At 44.2% G+C, this 23,008-nt stretch overlaps 1 protein-coding gene across 2 annotated transcripts in view; it reads left to right on the top strand.

Moving 5' to 3' along the window:
* The first annotated feature begins 9,708 nt into the window (after positions 1 to 9,708).
* The window catches only part of CPT1A (carnitine palmitoyltransferase 1A), a 50,467-nt gene continuing 37,167 nt past the window's right edge, over positions 9,709 to 23,008 (top strand). The window contains exons 1-2 of one of the 2 annotated variants that reach the window (XM_028735929.2): positions 9,709 to 9,898; positions 22,022 to 22,175. In XM_028735929.2, coding sequence (XP_028591762.1) covers positions 22,035 to 22,175 — 141 coding nt within the window. In that variant the 5' untranslated portion in view covers positions 9,709 to 9,898; positions 22,022 to 22,034. The remainder of the gene's footprint in view (positions 9,899 to 22,021; positions 22,176 to 23,008) is intronic. The other variant, XM_028735941.2, reaches the window with a different exon arrangement.

Raw genomic sequence — 23,008 nt, 5'->3', positions numbered from 1 at the left:
TTAAAGGGGAGAAGGAACACGCGTGGGGTGGGTGGAGAAGGATGTGGCTAATGATGCAGGAGAGGGATTTAAGGGGAGAAGGAACATGCATGGGGTGTGTAGAGAAGGATGTGGCTAATGATGCAGGAGAGGGATTTAAGGGGAGAAGGAACACGCGTGGGGTGTGTAGAGAAGGATGTGGCTAATGATGCAGGAGAGGGATTTAAGGGGAGAAGGAACATGCATGGGGTGTGTAGAGAAGGATGTGGCTAATGATGCAGGAGAGGGATTTAAGGGGAGAAGGAACACGCGTGGGGTGTGTAGAGAAGGATGTGGCTAATGATGCAGGCGAGCGGTTAAAGGGGAGAAGGAACACGCGTGGGGTGGGTGGAGAAGGATGTGGCTAATAATGCAGGAGAGGGATTTAAGGGGAGAAGGAACACGCGTGGGGTGTGTAGAGAAGGATGTGGCTAATGATGCAGGAGAGGGATTTAAGGGGAGAAGGAACACGCGTGGGGTGTGTAGAGAAGGATGTGGCTAATGATGCAGGCGAGCGGTTAAAGGGGAGAAGGAACACGCGTGGGGTGGGTGGAGAAGGATGTGGCTAATGATGCAGGAGAGGGATTTAAGGGGAGAAGGAACACGCGTGGGGTGTGTGGAAAAGGATGTGGCTAATGATGCAGGAGAGGGATTTAAGGGGAGAAGGAGCTCGAGTGGGGTGTGTGGAAAAGGAGCTTTTCGGCGAGCTGAGAGGGGAGGGGGGAGGGAAAGAGCACTGTTGCTTTAAAGGAGCCAACCAGACAGCAGCCACTTACAGCAGTGTAAGCAGCTCCTTTCCTCTCCCACTTTGCTCCTTCTCTCCCTCTTTGCTGCTTTACGCAGCTAACGGCGAATCCCCTGCAACCCAAGTCCTGCTCAGCGGATCAGCTGAGACGCTGGGAGAATCGTAATTTCCCTCTCTCCCTCATCCCGTGCCCTCCTGTCCCCAGCAGCCTTTTTAAAAACTTTTTTACTGGTTTTCACTGCGCTCGTGGCTCAGAGCCCTCCTGTGCCCTGCCGTCCCTCTGCAGCCTCATTGCTCCGTTTAGAGAGCGTTGCTAGCTGAGGCTGCAGCAGCTGTTGCTGGCTACGCGGCGCTTTTCCGGCTCCCTATGGCTCCCGTCTGTCCCTCCTCGCGTGTAAGCGGCTGCTGCCCGCTTTGCTGCCATGGCTCTCCTTCCCTCCTTCCCTCCTCGGCTCCTCCCCCTCCTCCTGGCTGTAAAGCAAGCAAAGCTTGCTTTGCTTGACTGACGGCAGCCATGGATCCAGTCGAGTGCATTCGCTCCTTAACACGCACAGGCATTTTCCCTTACTTTCTAGGAGCAAAAAAGTGCGTGTTTTGGAGCGAAAATTACGGTAATTCTAGTACCCTATTAGTACTAGATACTGGCTCCTGTAACGTCAGTACAAGATCATCTGCAAAGGCTTTAAGTTTGTATTGTTTAGCTCCGACCTGAATACCTTGAATCCACTGGTCCCTTCTGATCATATTTAGCAAAACCTCCAGGACCAAAATAAAAAGCAGTGGGGAAATTGGGCAGCCTTGTCGTGTCCCTTTCTCAATTTTAAATTCTTCTGTCACTATATTATTAACTATCAGTTTAGCCTTTTGTTCAAAATAAATCGCACTTATACCATTCTCAAAGTTTTGTCCAACCCCCATCCCCTGAAGATTTTTCTTCATAAAGCTCCAAGAAATGTTGTCAAAGGCTTTCTCCGCGTCTACAAATATCAAAACAACTTTTGTGTTAATGTTCACTTGTAACTTTTCCAAAATATTAATTACATTCCTCATGTTGTCTGATAGATCCCTCCCCCTTTAAATGCCTTCTTTTACATAAAAATATTTCATTTTAGTCATGATAAAAAACTAAAGATACTGTTTAAACATGAAAAATAGTATAATATTACCCTGGAAAATAATGCTATAGTTTCAATTTTAGTTTGTTGTTCAATACACTGAACACTGACTGATTAATTTTTCAGGGACTTTTGACCTGCCTTTCAAAAACAGAATTTCCTCGAAGGCATTTCACAATAACTGTAAAACAACTTTAGTTCCCAGGCTGTTAAAGTTGCAGAAAAGGGCCTTTTAATTCAAAATATATTCACCAAGCAGTTTTAAAGAAGAATCACACCTGGGAAGAAGATGCACTGCTACTGCTGCTTCAGTAGCCCAATGTCCACTAAATCCTACGTTTGCCCAGAGGTGGGTGGCTATAGCACAACAAAAGCAGGACAACCCCTCCCCACCTCTCCATGAACATTTGGGGTATGAAAATTTATGAGGTTTCAGCAGGAACTTACAGAATATGCACTGATTGGAAATGATGCCACTCCAAAACATCTGCAGGTGCAAACAGTATTTGAAAGCGGTATCTTATATGACCACCCATATGTGTGATAAAAAGCCTATAGCCCCTCTGGATAGTGATAATGTGATAGCATTGGCGAAGCATCACAAAACAACTAAGGCCACATGTTCACCTTACATTGACAGCACAAAGAATCTTGGGAATCCTACAGTGTGTTAGGGATCCTGAAAGTTGTTAAGAGACCCCTATTCCCCTCACAGAGAGAGTGGTTTAACCATCCATTTCTCTTCCCAGGGTACCTTGTGGATTGTACCTCTGTGAGGACAACTAACAACTAACCTATACAGATTTTCAAATGTCTATTTCAATATACATACAGTGGTACCTTGGGTTAAGTAGTTAATTCTTTCCGGAGGTCTGTTCTTAACCTGAAACTGTTCTTAACCTGAAGCACCACTTTAGCTAATTGGGCCTCCTGCTGCTGCTGCGCCGCCGGAGCACAATTTCTGTTCTCACCCTGAAGCAAAGTTCTTAAGCCGAGGTACTGTTTCTGGGTTAGTGGAGTCTGTAACCTGAAGCGTATGTAACCTGAAGCGTATGTAACCTGAGGTACCACTGTATACCGTATTCCTTCCCACTGTGAAGTATGGGTTACCATCAAGCAATTTCATTATGATTCTGTCCACTAGATGGCACTAGGAACTACCTAACAACCTGCTGATATTTTTGTCCAAAAACTGTTTCATGTACCGGTAGGTATTAATAAGAAAAAGGTTTGGGGTGGGGAGGCAGGATTGGCATATTATGGACATACATACCAACTTTCAAGGAAGGTACGTGTTTCAGCAAATATGCACCTGCCATTTTATAAGTATTATTGTTACATTTTAAAGTCTCACCATGATCAACTCCTGCCCAGAAACCTATGTCCCTACTATGGAAGGACATATGGATCCAGAATTGGCCTCCACAGTCACTTATGGACTCACTTTTGAAAACAGTGTTTATGAAAGACAATCTTACTCAGCTACGAGTGATCGCCAAAGAAGATTGTTACATTTATATTCCACCTTTTCTCCAAGCTGCTTAAGACGGTGTACATAGTTCTCCTTTGCCTTAGTTTATCTTCACAACAACCCTGTGAGGTATGTGCTTTATGGCTGAGTGAAATTTAACCCTGGATCTCCCCAGTCCGAAGCATTACACCAAAGGAGCACTAATTGCAACTCATTAGGCTTGTGTGGCAAAGAGCTCCCATGTCTCCATATACTCACTGGTACAGAGTACTGTTACCTCTGTTTTCCTGCCCAGGGCAGCCATTTTGTGCTGGCACCCACCAGCCTTTTATCGAGAAGTGGGAACCAGCACCTCATTTACTTATTTTGCCAAAAAAGAAAGGCACTGCCTGGAAGTGACACCGGTCTTCTGATTTGGTCATGTAGTTCAAAGTAATTCAGTGAGAATTTCACAGTAAATAAGAAGTTAACATTAAACAACTTTTGCCAGTGCACAATCAGAGCAACAAGGTTTGAAGATTCTGAAGTTCCACAGCACTCAGCAAGAGTTTCAGTGAGGCCTTTAGAGCAAAACAAGACATTACATTATCTCCCCACTTTCATGAAGGCAACCATGGATGTGGGATTTTCAGAAGTGTTTCAAAGAATTTGTGTGAGGGTAGCATAACATTACTGATGAGGTGACAGATTTCTACTTCCCCATCCCAGCTCGACTTTGCTGCTGGAGAAGCCTGGCAGCATTTATCTATAATTTTGATTAGAATTATCCACTTCAGAAGAGGAATATCCGCTTCAAAAGAGGAAATTTGGTAAGGAAGGAAGATGGCGAGAAAAGGGTTAAGTTACTCCCACCCCCACTGGAGCAATCTGCATTTTTTTAAAAAGAAAAAGAAACTAAAAACCCACCTGCATGTTAGATGCAAAGATGTACTGTATTTAATAGTCACATGTAGTTCAGCCCTTAGGCAACAACAAAAAGGATTTCCTCGGGCTATTTCACATATTTCATTCTGCAGACAGTGAACAGTTAGTCCTGTGTTTCCCATGCCATGTGAAACCAATTACTTGACAATCCAGAAGTGGAAGTACAACGGGTAGAAATGGAAAAGGATAGAAAGCAAATATGATCTTTTGGGTAAAGGACTTATATACCAGGAGCTCCTCGGTGCATATTGTGGCATCTGCTGGCACGCTTACAGTTCACTCTGACAAATGTCCTCCACCCTATGAATGATTCCCTGAGTCACCACCAGCTCCCACCCTTCTGGCAATAGAGCTTCCAAGCACTCTTCCAACTCCAGCTCCTCCTGTCTCATAATCTCCCTAGATACGGCTGAATAAACGAAATAGCCATCCCATTTTTATTTTTATTTTAAAAACCCAAAACATAGGTAAGCATGAGGACTTTCATCCACCTAAACAACCCTGTGAGTCCCAGTGGTGCTTTCCCGTTGCTAGTTGCAAGAGGGGAAGCTGTGAAGGCAGATAGGGATGAGAGCCCCACATATGTACACAGTAGAAATCAGGACACCTCTAGCTTTGCAGCAGGGTGTGTGTGTGTGTGTCCTGATATTGCTAGTTCATGTATTGTGGGATGCACAGCTACTTGACAGTGAAGCCACGTAAAATTAAGTAGGACTTACTTCTAGCAAGCATGTGCACGTAAGGACCAGGGTGCAAGAAGACTCTTGAAAGGTTCCCATTCTTTCACCCATGCTGCCTTATTTTTACCTCTTCCAAAGATATAATTGTTTAAAGGATTTGCTTCCTAAACTACATAAAAGGCTGGCAAGAATACAGTGGCTAATGGGATTTAGCTGCAACATCAGCTGCAGCTTTCATTATTAAGTTGGAGTGGCGTTTTATTTGTCATTACCTTGATCTAGGTTTTGGCTGCATTATAGTTCAGAAACAGCCCAGGCAGCTATTGCTTCCTGGCGAAACGGGTGGGGGATTCATTCTGGTTTCTTTGGATGATGACATTTGCCACAAGTACAGGTATTGATGGCAAACCAGCAGCTGTAGAAAGTAGTTTAAAGCAGTGTTACTGGCTGGCATTGTCCTTTTGCTGTTTGCAAAGAAGTCAAGAGTGAATTGCAGACATTAATTCCATCCCTATGACTTTGTCACTTTGTTAAATGCCCGAAGGTATTTTAATGCTCTTACTAACCCTTTGCATTCTGCTCATATGGGAGACTAGTAGAAGTGGAGCCCTGTGATAATTGAAAATGAATAAAATGAAACGGGGGGGGGGGAACATCTCCATACCGCACTCTCCCCCACCCCGCATGTCTGCAAGGGCTGAGTCCTACTCTTTAAAAGGCAACTTGTTCTGCAACCAACCATGCCTTGGGCTCTCCATCTCTCTCACCACCAACAAAAACTAATAAACAAATTGATGAGGAACCTATCCACATGACAATGACACAAAACCCTGACCACAAACTATGCAAAAGCAGGAAAAATCATTACCCCCCCCCCTTTCTCCCCCTGCCCAACCTCACATAGCCTATGACAGCAATGTCTCACATCAAGTGTAACTGATCTGTAGGCAGGACTCTATGAACTGAAAACAGAGACGTTATATGTGCCTTTATTATCCATGAAAATCTTTCCATAAAAACATTTTTAAGGCAATTTGTTCTTTAATCTGCTTGAGTGAAAGCAGGCACTTTCCTTTGGGGAGGGCAGTGAGGGCAAAGTCAGGAATCAGTTGTTTCTCTCTCTCCACGCCCCCACAGTATTTTTGACAAGCATGCAGGCTAGGCTGCCTAAGACGGGCTCCCAAGTAGCATGCATGACTATGCAGTTGCTTTTTTGTGATGATGATGCAGATACTGCTGTGGTGTGTGCATTGGTGTGTAACTCTTCAAGTGCAACCAACTCATCACTTTGGCTGGGGTGCTGATGCATGAAGAAAGCTCTCAAAAAGACACAGCACTTAGCAGTAATAGCAGATCAACAGCTGATTATATCTTCATGTGGTCTGCCTCAATCTTGTGCTTCCCAGGGGCTGTCTTCAGGTTGTGTGGGTACTCAGTCACCATGTTCCAGGTTGTAGGAGCAAATAATCGCCATGTTTCCAAAGCTCAGCAAAGACCAATAACAGAAGGATAAATAGGCAGGGGAGCAATGAGACATGGTAACCCACAGAGCTCTGGTTCACAACCAGATTATCCTAGATAAGCATCAAACTTGGCAACAGATTAATAGGAAATATAGGGTGTGTGTAGTCACTGCACTGGAGGTTGATCAAAGCCACAAGTGGAAGAGCTCTGGCTCTCCCATGTAGAACCAGGAACACGCCTTGCCTGAAACCCTGAAGAGTGGCTGCCAATCAGTGTAAACAATAATACTGAGCTAGATAGATCAGCAGCCAGGCTCAGTAGGAGGCATGTTCCTGTGTTCCTATTTAAATCAGCTCTTTATTCAGAACCTCAAGAACTAGAATATTTAGTGGAAGGGCTGTAGCTGAGCGATATAGCACACCTTTTGCATGCAGAAGGTCCCAGGCTCAGTCCCCAATGGTATCTCCAAGTAGGCCTGGGAATGTCCCCCGTCCGGAACCCTGGAGTGCTGCTGCCAGTCAGTATAGACCATACTGAGCTGGGTGGGCCAGTACTGTATAAGGCATCATCCTTTTTTCATGTATAATGGTGGGTTGACATTACAAGGCAGGCATTTGTAGGTTAAGACCTCAAACGTAACAGAGCATTGGGGATGAGGTTGTGTGTGTTTTATTTCTTTGTTTAGTTTGCAATTATTATTTTGGCATGCTTAGAACATAAATCATAGTAACCTGCTGACAGTGTACACATATAACACAAGAAAAGCTTCTAGCAGATGTTGATCACACAATGTAGCTGGATTTTCCACGTGGCTATTTTGTCCCAAAGTGTGCAGGGATGGGGAACCTATGCTACTCCAGATGTTGATGGACTCCTTCTCCCATTAGCCCCAGCCAGCGTAGCCAATGCTTGTGGTCGGGACAGATGGGAGTTGTAGTCAACAAGCTCTGGAGAGTCATAGACTCCCTACATCTGCCATCCTGGGTGCACTGCCCCATTCTGCAGCAAAACCAAGAGCATCCCAAACATCACCTAGGCCACGTTCTACTAAGGCATAGAGAGGCATTTCAAAATGTTATGGCCAGTGGCCTATACAAATACAAGACTTTCAACCTCTCAGGCTCAGAGTATGGCCTAAGGACAATGTCAGACAAGGCTCAATGGCCTCTGAGTGGTATGCATTAGATATAAGTGTGATAAGTCACTCTTACTATATTTGCCAGTGGCCACATTTTGCAGCTAACTGCAGCTAACTCACATTTTACAATTCAAACTTTTAACTCTTTCGTCCATTGGAGAAGCTGTAATGTTGTTCTCTAGCAGTTTCCTGTAATTTCATGAAAGGGCGTCATGCAGTATTTGCATATTGACAGATTTATAGAAAAACCTATTAACCTAAGTAGCTGAGCAAGTACTAGAACAATTCCAGTACCTTTGACCTACATTCTTGAGCAAGCGTGACAGTTCAGTTAATGCCAATCTACTTTCCAAACAGGTCATTCATTACAAGGTACGTTGCTATGGCGACATCCTAATTCTGAACTGTAACTGCCTGTTGCAAATAGGAAAATGGGTTTAATAGATAAGAAATTATTGTGATGTTTATACTAGCTAGGCAAAATAAAAACTTACTTGCTCATAAGAGCTAATAAACTTGATTTCATTCTCTGGAAACATGTAAACTGTGAAGTCACCCAAGGTGAAATGTCTATCCATGGTACATTGCATTGATTCTTGTATTGTGGGCAATTAAACTAGTTCAAGGACAGAGAAGCCTAGGAGTTGGCTCTCAGCCATGGTGTTAATATGGGGTCCACTTCAGTCAGCTTTCTCACGCCATGCCCCCCCCCCACCTGTGTGATTCTGGTTGTGGAATGTGGTGTTCTTCAGAAAACTAAAATTCCTCAAAATATTCTCAGCCACCTCAGAGCAAAAGACAGCTCTTAGAGCAGGACCAAAGAGCCCCAACCCCTCACATGGGAAGATGTCCCAACTATCTCCTCCAAACCAACGAACCACCCCTACAATCTAGAGTGTTGGTCCAGAATCTGGGAGACGATGGTTCAAATGCCCCAATGTTTTGGATTACAACTCCCATCCATCCTAGTCAAGCCAGTCCAATGCTGACTGGGGCTGATAGGATATGCACTCCCAAAGATCTAGAAGAGCATTGTAGATCTCTTATCACACAACACAGATCTACCTTTTGCAGGGGCTGTGAATGGGCCCATAGCGATGGTATTAATGTGGGGTTTGCTTCAGTCTGCTACCCCATTTCACTATTTTACTCAAACCACAAATGACAGGCAAACACTGTACTTTGAAGTTACAAATCCACATTCCATGACAATAGTTTCTACTACACTTTTCAACAGAGGAATCAGAAGCATTTGTCTTCCTTCTGAGGACAATGGTTCACCCAACCTCTAATCCAGACTGTCATGCCCTCATTGTATTTGACGGTCACTGGCGATCCCTAAACGGAGGTCCCTAAATGTAATTTAAGGATCGCATTTCAGGGCTCTTATTATTTAAAGTACAAAGAAGTTTTCATATACGGAGAGGATCCAGGTGGGTTCTCATTTCATCCATTCCATCCATCTGGCTATAATGCTTTAATCACTGCTCTTCTGCTGCAAGCTACAAAAATCGCACTTTCTACACTGGGGGGGGGGGGTTAAGATTGCTTTGTGCATGTATGCTATCCTGCCTTACTAGCATGACACAATTAAGCGTGGCATGTCTGAGCAGCAGTCGGGGAAAGCAGTTCTCCTCCTCAGCACCGCGAAAGGCTTCATTTTCTGGAGTGCCCAGCTTGGGCGGAGGCCCAGAGCCTTTCTCCCGTGTCAAGGCCGGCAGCTCGCTGCCTTTCCACACCGAAGCCTCCTCGCCTCCCGCCCCGCCAGGCCCAGGAGCGCCACGCTTCCATTCCCGGGGCTTTGAGGAGGGACTGCGGGACTGTGCCGCTTCCTCCGCGGGGAGAGAAAAGAGGCTTGGAAAAGAGGCTCTCTTCCCTTGGACTACCAGTAGTGCAGGCGCGCTCCGGTATGAGAAAGAGGGAGCCCTCCTCTCTCCTTCCAAGCCCAGAAGAGCCCCGCTTGCTTTCTTTCTTTGGGAGGCGCGCGCGTGGGCAGAGGCCGCCTCCCTCCTCCCTCTCAGCTCCTCCGAGCTCCGCCCCGCTGCTGCCTTCGCCCTGCCCGAACGCGCCCCTGCCGCGCCTCCTCCTCCGGCTTCGCACTTTGCGCCCGCTGCTGCCTCTGCCTCCTCCTTCCCCGCCCAGTCAGCCCGGAGCGGCAATTCCCGTTTCTCGGCCCCGGCCCCGCCCTTCTCCTGACAGCTCGGCCAATCCGGACCCAGCCGGTAGCAGCAGCGGCGGCGCTCCAGGGTGCTGCACTGCGCGCGGGCTTCCCTCGCGCACTCTCTCCGTCTCCTCACAGCCGCCTGCGAGGAGGCGCCCCTTTCCCTCCTCGCCGGATAGCCCGTAAGTTGAGTCTTTCGCCCCCCCCCCCGCGGTTGGTGTCTTTCGGTTCTCGTTTAGGGAGGGTGGCCCCGCGCACACCTAGAGGAGCACGCGAGGCCCGGAGGGGGCGACGATACTGGGGCGGGGAGTGCCCGGGGGTTCCCGTGCCTGGGGGTTGCTCCGCTCGCCGTCTGAGGAACTGTCTAGGAGAGAGAGACGGCGTGCGCGAGAGAGTCCCTTCCCACGTGAGCGCCTTCCTCTTCCGCGGCTCCCTGGCGCTTAGCGGAGGAAGGACATCCCAGGGTGGGGAGTAACTTGGCTCCTGGGTGTGCAAGAGGGGCCATTGGAGAATCGCGGTTTATAATCTTCCTTCCGTTAATGCAGCAAGCTGGGACAGGAGGAGGGTCTTCTGCTGCCTAACGGAGCAGAACTCTTTGCTCCCCTTGAGCTCATCGAGCCCTGTCCAAGATTAGGAAACGAAAATTTAGACTGAAGTTTTGCGTGGTGTACCCTTAACTTGGAGGCAAGCCCAGCTGAACACAGCAGGACTTTTGCTTGTGCTATTAAAATACTATTTTTCCTTCCAGCTTTTACTTGAAGTTAGCTGGTATTTTGCATTGGAGTGAAACCTTTTCCCACTAAGTAAGAACTTAAGGCAGCCCTGTTCAGGGAAGTTTTTAATGTATGATATTTTAGTGTTTTTTGGTTTCTATGGAAGCTGCCCAGAGTGGCTGGGGAAACCCAGCCAGATGGGCGGGGTACAAATAATAAATAATAATTATTATTATTATTATTATTATTATTATTATTATTATTATTATTATTATTATTATTATTTTATTATATTATAACTACTGAGCAAACAGTGCTCCGTTGTAGTCTCTTAAAGTCCAGGTTGCTCACAATATGGTCTTCTCTAAGGAGTGGCTGACAACATATAATGAACAAATGTTGTCTCACCTTGACAGGAGATTATACCCTTTGATATTATCAATGACATACAGTGATGTACAAACATTGGGGGGGGGGGGTTTGGGGGAAACTTCATTAGAAGTCAGGCAATCAAATTGTTTATGTAAAAAAAAACCCACACACACCTTAAAATCACTGGGTAGTTTATAGTTCAGTCTCAAAAGTAAGCCCGTTGGGTTCAAGAGCCCAGATAAGTAAGTGTAGAATTGCAGCTGTAGTTTTCATAATAAAGAATGTTTCCCAAGTACAGTTCAACCCTCTGTTTCCCTAGGGTGCATTTTGCAGAGGAAGGGCAGCGCTATACAATACAAATAGTGGAAAAAATGAACTGGTTGCACCTCTTGAGAACATTGCTTTCAGCAATGAGTTGACAGCAGTGGGGGTGTATTTTGGAATTGGGTAAACAATACATAATCTTTTGGACATTGTGTACAGGTAAACCTATCCTTATAAACCACTAATGCTGTAATTCTGGAGCCTGCGGCTGTGCATATTGCCAAGAATCTGAGCCTTGCAGGAACTTGTAGACCTTCATTTAATACTGAAGAAACACAGGGCATTATGCAAACTTTGGTTTTAAGGAAGCTTTTGTTTTAATATGAATTTCTCACAATAATGGCTGAGCTTATATCTTGGCTACTGCTTAGAGAACATTATGATGGCTTCTTAGTGGGCTCTTGTGAGGAATTTCTAAACATTTTCTTTTAAAATCATTTACTGCGCCAACCCCCTGACCATGGCCCTATACATTTGGGATAAATTGCCGTGAGCAATGTGGTAGTTCTAGTATAACTGGAATAGCTGGGTGAGGTAGTATAAGCAGGATCCTGTTTCTCACACCTTTAAATGGAAAGTGTCTCCAATATTAGCTGCAAGCATGTAATCGATTCCTCACATAGCTGCAGGTTAGGAATAGTCTTAGTATGGACAAAATAAAAAGTAGTTATTGTGGTGTTAACACATGTGCAGTGCCATCAAATGTGTATTAAGCCAAGTGCTCACTGCTTACTAATGCTTGAGATTTCTGTGACCTAGCCGCATCACCTCTGCAACAGAGGAGCCAATGACCATCTTAGCGTGAGGTTTTGAAAGTCCTGAAACACTTCATTCTAATATAGGGCAGGTGGAAGCTTACACATTGGATCTTCCCATTTCTGTGCAAAAACCAGACTTGAAAACTGTGGATTACCTTGAAATGTCAACAGTGCTGAATTCAAGGCAGGGGAGATTTGAAGGTGGCAGCAGCAGGGGTGGCCCATGCATGAGGCAAAGTGAAACCATTTGCCTCAGGCGGCAGATCCAACCCACTCCCTGCTCCCACTGAAGCGCCGCAGCTAGTCCCACTGCTTCCTCCCACACCGCTGGCACAGCACCATTGCCTGCTGTGCCCTTGCCACTGCATTGTGGAGGCAGTGTGGGCACAGTCGCTGGTGAGAGTATAATTGCAGTGGTGGGGATGGAGTGGGGATCCAGAGGTGGGGAGGGCGGACGTTGGGGTGCTGTCAGGACCTTTGCCTACGGTAGCAAAATATCTCAGGCTGGCACTGATCAGAGGTGGGTGGGAGGGTGGGATTTTAGCCTTCCACGTACTTGGCTATACATAAAGTATTTCACCAGACAATGCACACTTGGCATAGGGAGGCTGGGGGCCATAACAATGAAGCATTTGAAAAGCGGGGGCATCTCATGAATGCATTGTGTTTTAAGAAGGGTAGGTAGCACTTTATGCTGTTCCCAAAGTTGAGTGGTGGACACCCGAAGTGCATGATGCTGAGAAAGAAAGAATGGTAAAAATAAGCCTAGATGTTACAAGAAACCTCCCAGAAAAGGTTTTCATGCTTTTCTCTTCCATCCACAATGGGAGTCTCATTGAACTTTGTAGGTCTTTGAGTGAACATGCATAGGATTGTGCTATATGAATTTTTAATCCTATGCAAGGTTATATGGATGTGTGTCCTTTTGAAAGCCCTGGGACCTAGAATAGTATTTGGGTGCAGGACAAGGACATAATCAAGAAATGAGCGGCACAAGAGAGGGAAGTGTATCCTATTCTCTCACTCCCTGCACCCCATATTGTATATCCATGTTATACTTTTATAAATCTGAGGGTTGAATTTGCTGCTGGGTTAGCTTGTCTTTAAGAAAGCGCTGTATTTTAGTCGTACTGTGAATTTCCTTTTGTATGTGTGAGCCATTCAAAGTGCTTTATCGTTTTCTTGGGACATTGATGGTGCTTCCCATTTCTAAGAATTGGGATGTTGAAACAGAATCAAGGCTAGAGCGTGAAAGGCAAGCGGAGCTTTTGTAGTTTGGTGGTGTGCTGTGTGCATCAGCGTAACCTTTTGCCTACTTTTCTGAGTCCGTCATGTGATCTTTCTTTGCTGTGGAGGAAGGGCGGGGTTTCAAGGAGTACGCTGCTTTGCAGAAGTGCCTTTCAGATGACATATTGCATGACTCCATAAAATTAAATCACCAGGGCCTAATAAAACGGGGGGTGGGGATGAGAGGCCGGACTGAAGAAAAGGCACAAGAAGGCACTATTTTGGGAACTCGTTGTAGGTCAAGTATGTTTTCTTGCGTTGCTAGAAACGGAAATACTGTAGTAGACGCTGTCTTCCTGCTTGCAGTAATTGCTTCTGGAAAATACCTAGTTGTACAAAAGCAAAAGTAGCAGCGTGCCCTGTTGTTGTAGATAAGTCGTCTTCACTGCCAGCTCCAAGGATCTGGGGACATATTTCATGGAAGTCAGTTATTTTCCTTTTATATAACCTTTTTATAAAATTGGGTATTCTGATATTTGACAGTAAAGTTTAGTTCTAGACATCTTTCTATCTCCTGTTAGACTTCCACATGGGTTGCCATATTACTCTTTGTAGCCGATACAAGCAAGAGTTTGTCCTCCCTTAGAGATTAACCAATTATGTCATAATACATTTGTTAGACTTGAATGTTTTTTGTGCTTGTTAGATTTGTTCGTCCAGTAAATTAATCAGTGTGCCTGCCATCCTTGGCATGATACCCATGGTTTCTCGCCCTTTTTGTTTCTTTTGGAGTAACATAGTAATTATGTTGAGTACTTGGGAAACACAGTTCATTCTTTTACAAAATGAGGCTATTTAAATACAGAGAATAACTATTGATTTTTTTCTGTTTATTGGAGAATTCTGTAAACCAGTGAAAGGAACTCATAAAAAGTTAAATAATCAAAGTGGTTTGGTGCGTGTTTCTTCAAATCTGTCATTCTTTCTGCTATCTCTTTCTTTGCATATCTGAAACTTGAGAAATATTTGCAGTGGTCTCTTAAGAATTATGTGCATACACCCAAAGTTGTAAAGCCAAAGTTCTCTTCCTTTATTCTCAAGTGGGATATTTATAAGTGAAGGACAAGCCTGAGGAAAACTGCTTTGAAATGCAATTGAAATTACTACTATCTATCGTGAAGTTAAAAACAAACACAACTTACTTTTCAGCATGTCCTGCAGACGCTAAGCCCCGTTTCTATTACAACAAGGAAGGGGTGGTCCCATTGTCTTATTCTGAAAATTATTAACCGCTTTTATGAGTAATCTAATGTGATAGCATTTTCATACTGGATCTTGTGTGTGCATTCTGACCTATGGCCAGTTCATACCTTAATAAAATGGGTGTTGCATTTACATGGCTGCTTCCCATGCTGTCGTGGTAATGTATGTAATGGGGAAACTGTACTCCAAGTGGTTCTGACATTGGAGGCAACAATAGACACCTTCTGTGTGGTCTCACTGTTAACATATGCAACATATGGGGCAGCAACCACACTGAAGCGGTAATTATTAACTAGTGTCTGTTCTTTCTAAGGAACACATAGATAATAGATAATTCTTTATGACCACTACTCTTACAGTAATTTGACAATGCTCAGTATCAGGAGTACACTTCTTATCTAGATTTTATGATTCACCCCATGGAGAAATACCAGTTCTAATCAAGGCAAGAAATTTGTAACCTCAAGGAGCATTAAGAACCTTGCTGTTACCAGCATGCCTGTGGTGGGAGAGGCCAGCTGACTTAAAGTGGGGAGCCTCTCTGCTTTCTCTAGTCATGTCCTGAACCCCTTAGTCTTAGCCACCTTCTCTGGGATGGGTATTACTAATACCAGCATATCACTTCTGAGTTGCAGACAGCATTCTGTACCAGTTTGGTGCAAAGGATCTTGGGGCATGCCACATTGATTATGTTGCCCCCTAGAAGTGAATGAGAAGCTTGCAGATTTCGGAAAAGAGAACAGCATCTCTGCATACCCATATGGCTTTGCATTAAAATATACCTGTTCTTTCATTAAAAGAAACAACCGGTTGTTCTAGGTTTGAGTAAAGCCTATTAATCTATTAACCTTTTAACATTTATTGCAGGTTATGATAAAAACAGGGTGCCTTCAAAGAGTTGCTTACCTTTAGACTATTGATGGGAAAGCGCAAGTGAACTTGCACAGCTGTCAGTGTCGTTGTCCTTGGCTGACCTGCTGTTTTGTACTACTTTGTTTTCCTTGCCACGTAGGGTTTCTGTTTGTCCATTGGCTCATGATGTGACTTGCAGATGCTGTGTAACTACGTTGAGAATCTGAGTACAGTATAGTTCTCTGACATTGGCATCTAATGTGCTTCATTCCAGAAAAGCACACACAATATTTCTAGAGTTCCAAGCCATAGATTAGTTTCCAGTAACTCTCTACTCATTTTCCTTCTCTAGCTTGTGCAAGCCTTTTCAGGTTGGCATTCTTCTCTACTGTGTTTTCTTTGTAGTCATGGTAGTACCTCTTTTGGGGGAAGCGTTGTGCTTTTTCTTGGGTATTTTGTCCACCTTTCGCCCCAACCCACTCAGCTCTCACCTGTGGCTTCTATAGGCTGTTAGCATGTGACAGTGGCCACACACCAGGAATGGGTTCAACTAGCCGGCTAAGTCAGGTGAGGGTAGCTGATGGGTCTTAAACCCTTGATGAGTTAGAGCAGAGGTTCTCAACCTGTGGGTCCCCAGATGTTGTTGGACTACAACTCCCATCATCCCTGAGCTCTGGCCTTGCTAGCTAGGGGTGATGGGAGTTGTAGTTCAACAACATCTGGGGATCAACAGGTTGAGAAAGGCTGAGTTAGAGACTTCCCTTGCATTTGAAGACAGGCTCCAGTGGATTGAGCAGATGAGACCAATAGTGGGGCCAGTGGAAGAAGGTGGTCTTCACATTCTGTAGAGGAAAGTGAGGGGCAGATGGGGCTTGTCCACCTGGGAAGATAGCCCATTTGGAGAAGAAAACACTAATTCAGAGTGGAGTCCCTAAGACAGTTGGATGGTACTGTGTACACCTTCTGGAAAATCCTGCAGCCAGGCTGGTGCCAAATGTGTTGCTCTTTGGACCACATCAATGAGGCTGAGGGCAGGGGTCTTGTCGTCTGGGCAGCTGAGAACCTCCATACACACTGGCCAGGCTTGTGCCCCAGAGAGGTCACTTGGGTGCTGCTAGCACAGTGGTTTGACTTCATTCTCAGAGGCGCACTCCGTTGTCTCTCGAGACAGGTGGATGCCAACCACATTGCTCCTTTTCCCATTTTATTTCTTTCTAGTTGAAGGCTTCTAGTTCTTAGAATGTGCCTTAATAAATGTGATCACCTTCTTCATACTTGTGATCAGGCTACATCCATCTTTGATCTTATCCAATTATTTTTATTTTTTTAGCTCGCTCACTTTATGCCACACTTGGTTGAGGACCACAGCCTTAACAAGTGACATGAAGGTGGGAAAACTTCTGGCAAAATTAACCAGAACTTCCCACCCTAGGATATTAGGATTTTGATACTATGTTCAACTTATACGTTTAAACTATTTCTAGACTGGCAGTTATTTAACATTGTTTTAAAACAGTGTCAAAATATACAAAACCAATATAAACATAGCCATTGCATTGCCACTAAACGAAACATGCTATTTCCCCATGAAAATACTAAAACATTTTCTACCATCTACTCTGCTTTTTTCTAAATGGTGCTTGTATTATTTTAGGGGTACTGAGTGTCAGGCCTGGGGGCTAAATGCAGCCCTCCAGACCTCTCTGTGCATCTCTTGGCAATCTCCCTAGACCATACTCCTCACTTGCCCTGCTCAGCAACCTCCTCAAGTGTTTTTGCCTGGTTTGATTGTGTCTTTAAACTGTGACAATGCCTCTTTTTTGTTTTGCTGATGAGAGGCAGTGTATTTGTGCAGAAACACCCAACTTTCGTATGATTCAGCTGTTGCTCTGACCGCACCCACCACAGGTGTGCAACCTCTTGAAAGTTGCCCTTGAGCAGGCTTCCTCAAACTCTGCCCTCCAGATGTTTTTGGCCTACAACTCCCATGATCCCTAGCTAGCAGGACCAGTGGTCAGGGATGATGGGAATTGTAGTCTCAAAACAGCTGGAGGGCCGAGTTTGAGGAAGCCTGTCCTTGAGGAAATGTGGCTCTCCACTTCTGCATTATTTGAATGCATTATTGGTCTTTTCCTATTGTATGAGTCCTTGTTGCCCTGAATTTTGCAAACACTGCAGGCACTTAGATCAGCAGAATGTAATAACGGATCCAAAACTGCAGGGAATCTTCTGATTTTCCTAGCCCAAGTTCAGTGACTGGATACCTAAATCCACAGGGAGAAAGCAGTTCCTTGACAGTGGAGTGAAATGGCACAGTAATGGACTTCACCCTGTTGTCTAATGGAATACAGTGGTACCTCTGTTTGCGAACGGGATCTGTTCGCAACATGAAAAGAGCGCAACCTGCAGCGGCGTGTCTGTGCACGCGCGGGTTGCAATTCGCCGCTTCTGCGCATGACGTCATTTTGCACGCATGCGCGAGCGGTGAAACCCGGAAGTAACCCTTTCTGCTACTTCCGGGTCGCCGTGGGAAGTAACCTGAAAGAACGTAACATGAAGCGGACGTAACATGAGGTATGACTGTAGTTCTAGCTTTCTAGCTCTGACGCTATATAAAAGCTTCATTAAGCACAAAACTTTGGCATCAGTTTGGAGGGAAACCAAAATTCTGGGGTTATAAGTTAATGAAGCTGCTATAAAATACATAGCTTTCTAATGTCTCATGTACTAAAGTCTTCAGAAGGGCTAGATGTTCAGTGTGGATCAGGGGCATGTTGGGTTAAAAGATAGCCATCATTGTTGGTAGCAGAATTGTAATCAATATACATATATTAACACAGATTGGACATTTTGCTTCTTACAGATATGAAATCTGTTCTGTTTCATATTCCGGACTGTGTGCTTTTTTTTTTTTGTATGTTGTGTTTTGTTACAGGTTAGTAAAAAATAACTAATACTGCTATTAGCAGTAACTACTTCTCTTTAAATCATTTTTACTTGATACTGCAACACATATTGAATTGCTCCTTTGATCAGTTGAGACGGTGGAATAGTTACATCCATTCCTTCTGAGAACACATTGTGCTATTTTTGCCTGAAGCATATTGGTATGACTACAGAGGAAATCATTCAGATGTAGCACAGATGCTGTTGGCATTGAGAACTTGGGAGAACTATGCTAAGTGGAGAGATTGTCTCAAGCCTTTTTGTGTGTGTGTGTGTGTGTGTGTGTGTGTGTGTGTGTGTAAATCTTTACTCTTCCTTTAGCAAAGCCTGGCCAAGGGCACTTTGCCAAATGACACGCCGGCAACCCAAATAAAAGCTTCCTCATTTTTTCGTTTGCGTAATTTTGTATAGCTTTTGCTTTCCCTGCAGTAGTGATCTGCATTTCCCCCCCTGCATAAACGCACATGCTCTGTAGTGCCGTGCCCTTTCACCCACTTTTCTGAGCAAACATGTGACTGCTTTAGAAATGTGGAGGCGGGGGAAAGTGCTGTACAGCAGACTATTTTAAAAATCTCATTTAGAAAGCGGGAGAATAATCTTAAAAGAGAAATGATAGTTCAGGGTTTCTTTAATACTCAGCTGTCTGCTTATAATACTAAATCATATTTTGTTATTTAAGGGAGGGAAACTAATTTTGCTACAAACTCATGTAAGTGAAGTGTTAGTGACACTGCTAGGGCTGAAGGCTTATCCATACTTACCTTTGCCCTGTACGGTACTTTCCAGTCATAGGTCTGTGTTTTAAAGCTATGTGTCTGAGCGGGTTCTTTTTTCCACCCTGGAGCTTCCCCTGCAAAAACCCACTCTTTAAAGCTGAAGCACAACAAACAGCAATTTGGGTTTTGCACAGATTGCCATTTGCTCCAATTCAGCAGTAAAGAGTGGGTTTTCTCTAGGAAAGCTACAGAGCACAGTGTAGATAAGCCCACTGCCATATCCTTTAAGTTTCATGTGTTTTAGGCTTCATCAGAGTAGCATTTTCACCTCTCATATTTGTCCATGAGTGCAGAGCAGAGTGCGGATGCCCTGTTTTTCAATAGCCAAGCTATGGACTCCCTACTTGTGAGAATTTTGCTATCTCTGTAGTAGTTTTTGTTATGTGAATGGTGCAGTGGAACCCCTGGGTGGGTTACGTAGAATCCCTGGGGGTCCGTGGACCTCCAGTTGATAATAACTGGTTCAGAGAAATAATACAGTGGTACCTCAGGTTACATACGCTTCAGGCTACAGACTCCGCTAACCCAGAAATATTACCTCGGGTTAAGAACTTTGCTTCAGGATGAGAACAGAAATTGTGCAGTGGCGGCGCAGCAGCAGCAGGAGGCCCCGTTAGCTAAAAGCTAAAGTGGTGCTTCAGGTTAAGAACAGTTTCAGGTTAAGAACGGACCTCCGGAATGAATTAAGTTCTTAACCCGAGGAACCACTGTATTGAGTGAGCATTTTCTTTGGGAATTCATGTGGTGGAAAGGAAAAAGCATTCAGTTTTAAAATTTAGAGGGGCGGGGGGAGAAAGCTAGTTTTCAACATCAGTGTCCGAGACACAATTTTCTCTTTACATGAAATACAATTAACTCTAATTTTCATGCAACTATTCATATATCTTGCCTAGAATTCATTGCTTAAGAAGTTAGAAATGAGAATCAAACCAGCCACTGAGAACACAGGAAGCTGCTTCATAGCAGATCAGAATATTTGCCCATCTAGAGCAATTTTGCCTACTCACGAAGCAGCTCTTGAAGATTTTGGACAGACGTTTTGCAATCAACTGCTACTGGATAATTTTAACCGGAGATCCTAGTTTTGCATGCAAAGCCACAAGCTCTGCTACAAAGCTCTGGGCCCTCCTCCACCGGGGAAGGAAGCAGCTCTCATTCTGCCAGTGAACAATAATGTTGTCACAGACCTTGTTAAGGGCCTGATGTAGAAATGGAAGCTTCCATTTAAACTTGTATCATGCTTGACTACTGCAAAGAATGTTGAAGTCCTGTATTCATTATAAGAGGAGGTGTTTGGACCCCAACTATTTTTCATTTCTTTCATTTGCCCAGTGGCATATACAGTGGTACCTCGGGTTAAGTACTTAATTCGTTCCGGAGGTCCATACTTAACCTGAAACTTTTCTTAACCTGAAGCACCACTTTAGCTAATGGGGCCTCCTGCTGCCACCGCGCCGCTGGAGCACGATTTCTGTTCTCATCCTGAAGCAAAGTTCTTAACCTGAAGCAATATTTCTGGGTTAACGGAGTCTGTAACCTGAAGCGTATGTAACCTGAAGCATATGTAACTCGAGGTACCACTGTACATGCGCTTCCAGGGTTAACACTGACAGCAAATATGATAAAGTTGTCCTCTGCATGGTCATTTCATTCTTGTGTCTTCCTTTTAAAGCCAATCTTCCCTTAATCCTTTGTCACTCTTTCCTGGCTATATACTAGTCCAACCTGTGACTTTGTCTGTGGCTAATGTTGTATTGCTACATGAATATGAGCTTTATCTACGCAAATTTGTTTTACATAAAGCTGTAGGTCAGTTGTGGGAAGCCTTTAGCACATGTTGTTGGACTACAACTCCCAGCGTGCCTCACCACCGGCCATACTGAGTGGGTCTGGAAGTCTAAAATCATCTAGAGGCCTACAGGTTTCCTTACCCCTGCTGCTTTAGGTCATAGTGTACCAAAGAAGAGAATGAGATATAAATCAGGTGGCTCCTCCTCAGCCATGAATGTGCTTATGGATTTTGACAAGCAGCTATCTTTTCAGCAGCTTACAATATATCATCGAAACGTTTATGCTTTATTCTCCTATGTGAGGAACCCTGTTTCTTTCCACTATGCAAGATTTACCGGTACATAGCAATTCCAATGCTGATTCAGCCATCAATCCTGCCCAAAGGGCTGTCAGCCTCAACAAAATATATTTTAAATCATTGTATTCAATTAAATGTTCATTTATCTCTCTTTTTAAAAAAGAGTATTCATTTTTATTGTGGCAAAACTTAATCTAGTTATGGTTTGGATGGATTGGGAAATGGGGAGAGAGGAGCTGGGCTGTTCTTGGGCAGTGAACCAAATTGCCAAATTTGCTCTAAAAGAACTCTGCTTGTTAATGGAAGTGGATGTTCTAATTATTTGTTACACTGGAGTAATAGGGTGCAATGTCTGGCTTCACTATAGCACTTCTTCTCAATGAGAGAATGTGATTATTCTAGAGCACAGACTTCTTGTCAGTTGCCTTGTTGAAGTTATTGTGGGCACTCATGTGTGATGAGGCATATCTAGGCTAAGATATGACTCAGCCTTTTGGCCACACACATAACCAAGCTGTGAAAGGTGGAAAACGTACCATTAACTATGGCTTACTATCTTGGTCTGCTCCAAATCTGTTAACTCAAAGTTTCCCAGTTCCAACAAAACTGGAAACTTTAGTTAATGGTAGACTAGCCAACATTTTTGTTGGGCTGTGTGCATGACCAAAAGGCAAACCCATAGTTTGGCTTAATGAATGAATGCTGCCTAATGATGTGGACTGGAGTAGCACTCAAGCAGTATTTGATACCTTCAGTAAACAAAGATGATGATTACTTGCCTTTACAAATTTGCAGTAGATATCATATTCTTGGCTTCTACCATATTTTTCGCCCTATAAGACGCACTTTTCCCCCTCCAAAAATGGAGGGGAAATGTGTGTGCGTCCTATGGGTCGGTGCGTCCTATAGGGCGAAAAATACCGTAATTCTCTCATGCAAATTAAGTATCTACTAATAAACATTTGTTTGTTCTTCTGTTTGCCAGGTAAATTCTAAAAATGGCGGAAGCCCACCAGGCAGTTGCTTTTCAGTTTACTGTAACCCCAGATGGAATTGATCTGCGTATGAGCCATGAAGCTCTCAGGCAGATCTATCTATCTGGTCTCTACTCATGGAAGAAGAAATTCATCAGATTCAAGGTAACTCATATTGCGGATCTGAAACTATACTTGGGACTGAGGCATATATTATGCAGCAAACAAGGGTTTCTGAATACCCAATTTTGCATTTTAACACTAGTTTTGGCTGATGTGTGTATGTACACCACCCCTGTCCATTTCCCCCCTCCTGGCTATAATCACTCCTGGCTATTTTTCTTTTGGGTTATATTTAAAGACCAAAACAAAGTCTGGCCAGAGCAGCATCAGAGTAGAGGTGTGGTTAAGCAGCACTCTGCTGCTTGCCAAGTCTTCCTCCTCCTGGGTTAACTAGCAACCACATGTTTCAGAAATGTGGAACCAGATAGTGTGAATCTTACTCTGAAATGTTGAAATAGATTTAGTGAAAACCCATGAAATGTTCCCCTCACTTTCTTTACTTTCACTTCATCTGAACTGCCTACTGCCATGGAAAAGTAGACCCTTAAGAAAGTGATGCATTGTATTGGGTGTTGATCTTGGACCAGGCAGACCTGGGTTCAAATCCCTGCTTAGATATAAACCTCATTTGACTCATATGGTATTTCTCACTAGTGCTATATGGGCAAGAGAAGGAAATGAAAGGGCTTTCTTGTATGCCATCTGATTGCCAGATAAAGTTATCCGGCAATCCAGGAGCTCTTCCCCTTTGTTAGGGCCTGCCTTTCTATGCTAGGAGATAGTCCAGATGAGGGAAACATCCATCATAAGGGCCTATCATAGTTGTGGGCATGTATCGCCCTACCCCTTCCCGGTTTGGTGGGTGCAGTTTGGAGGGTCCTGTGCTGATTTGTAGCTTCCCAGATATTGCCATCTTTACACTATTGCCATATTTA

Source organism: Podarcis muralis, chromosome 1 (assembly GCF_964188315.1).
Source record: "Podarcis muralis chromosome 1, rPodMur119.hap1.1, whole genome shotgun sequence".
In the NCBI taxonomy this organism is placed as follows: Eukaryota; Metazoa; Chordata; class Lepidosauria; order Squamata; family Lacertidae; genus Podarcis; species Podarcis muralis.
This window is presented reverse-complemented; position numbering and strand designations above follow the sequence as displayed.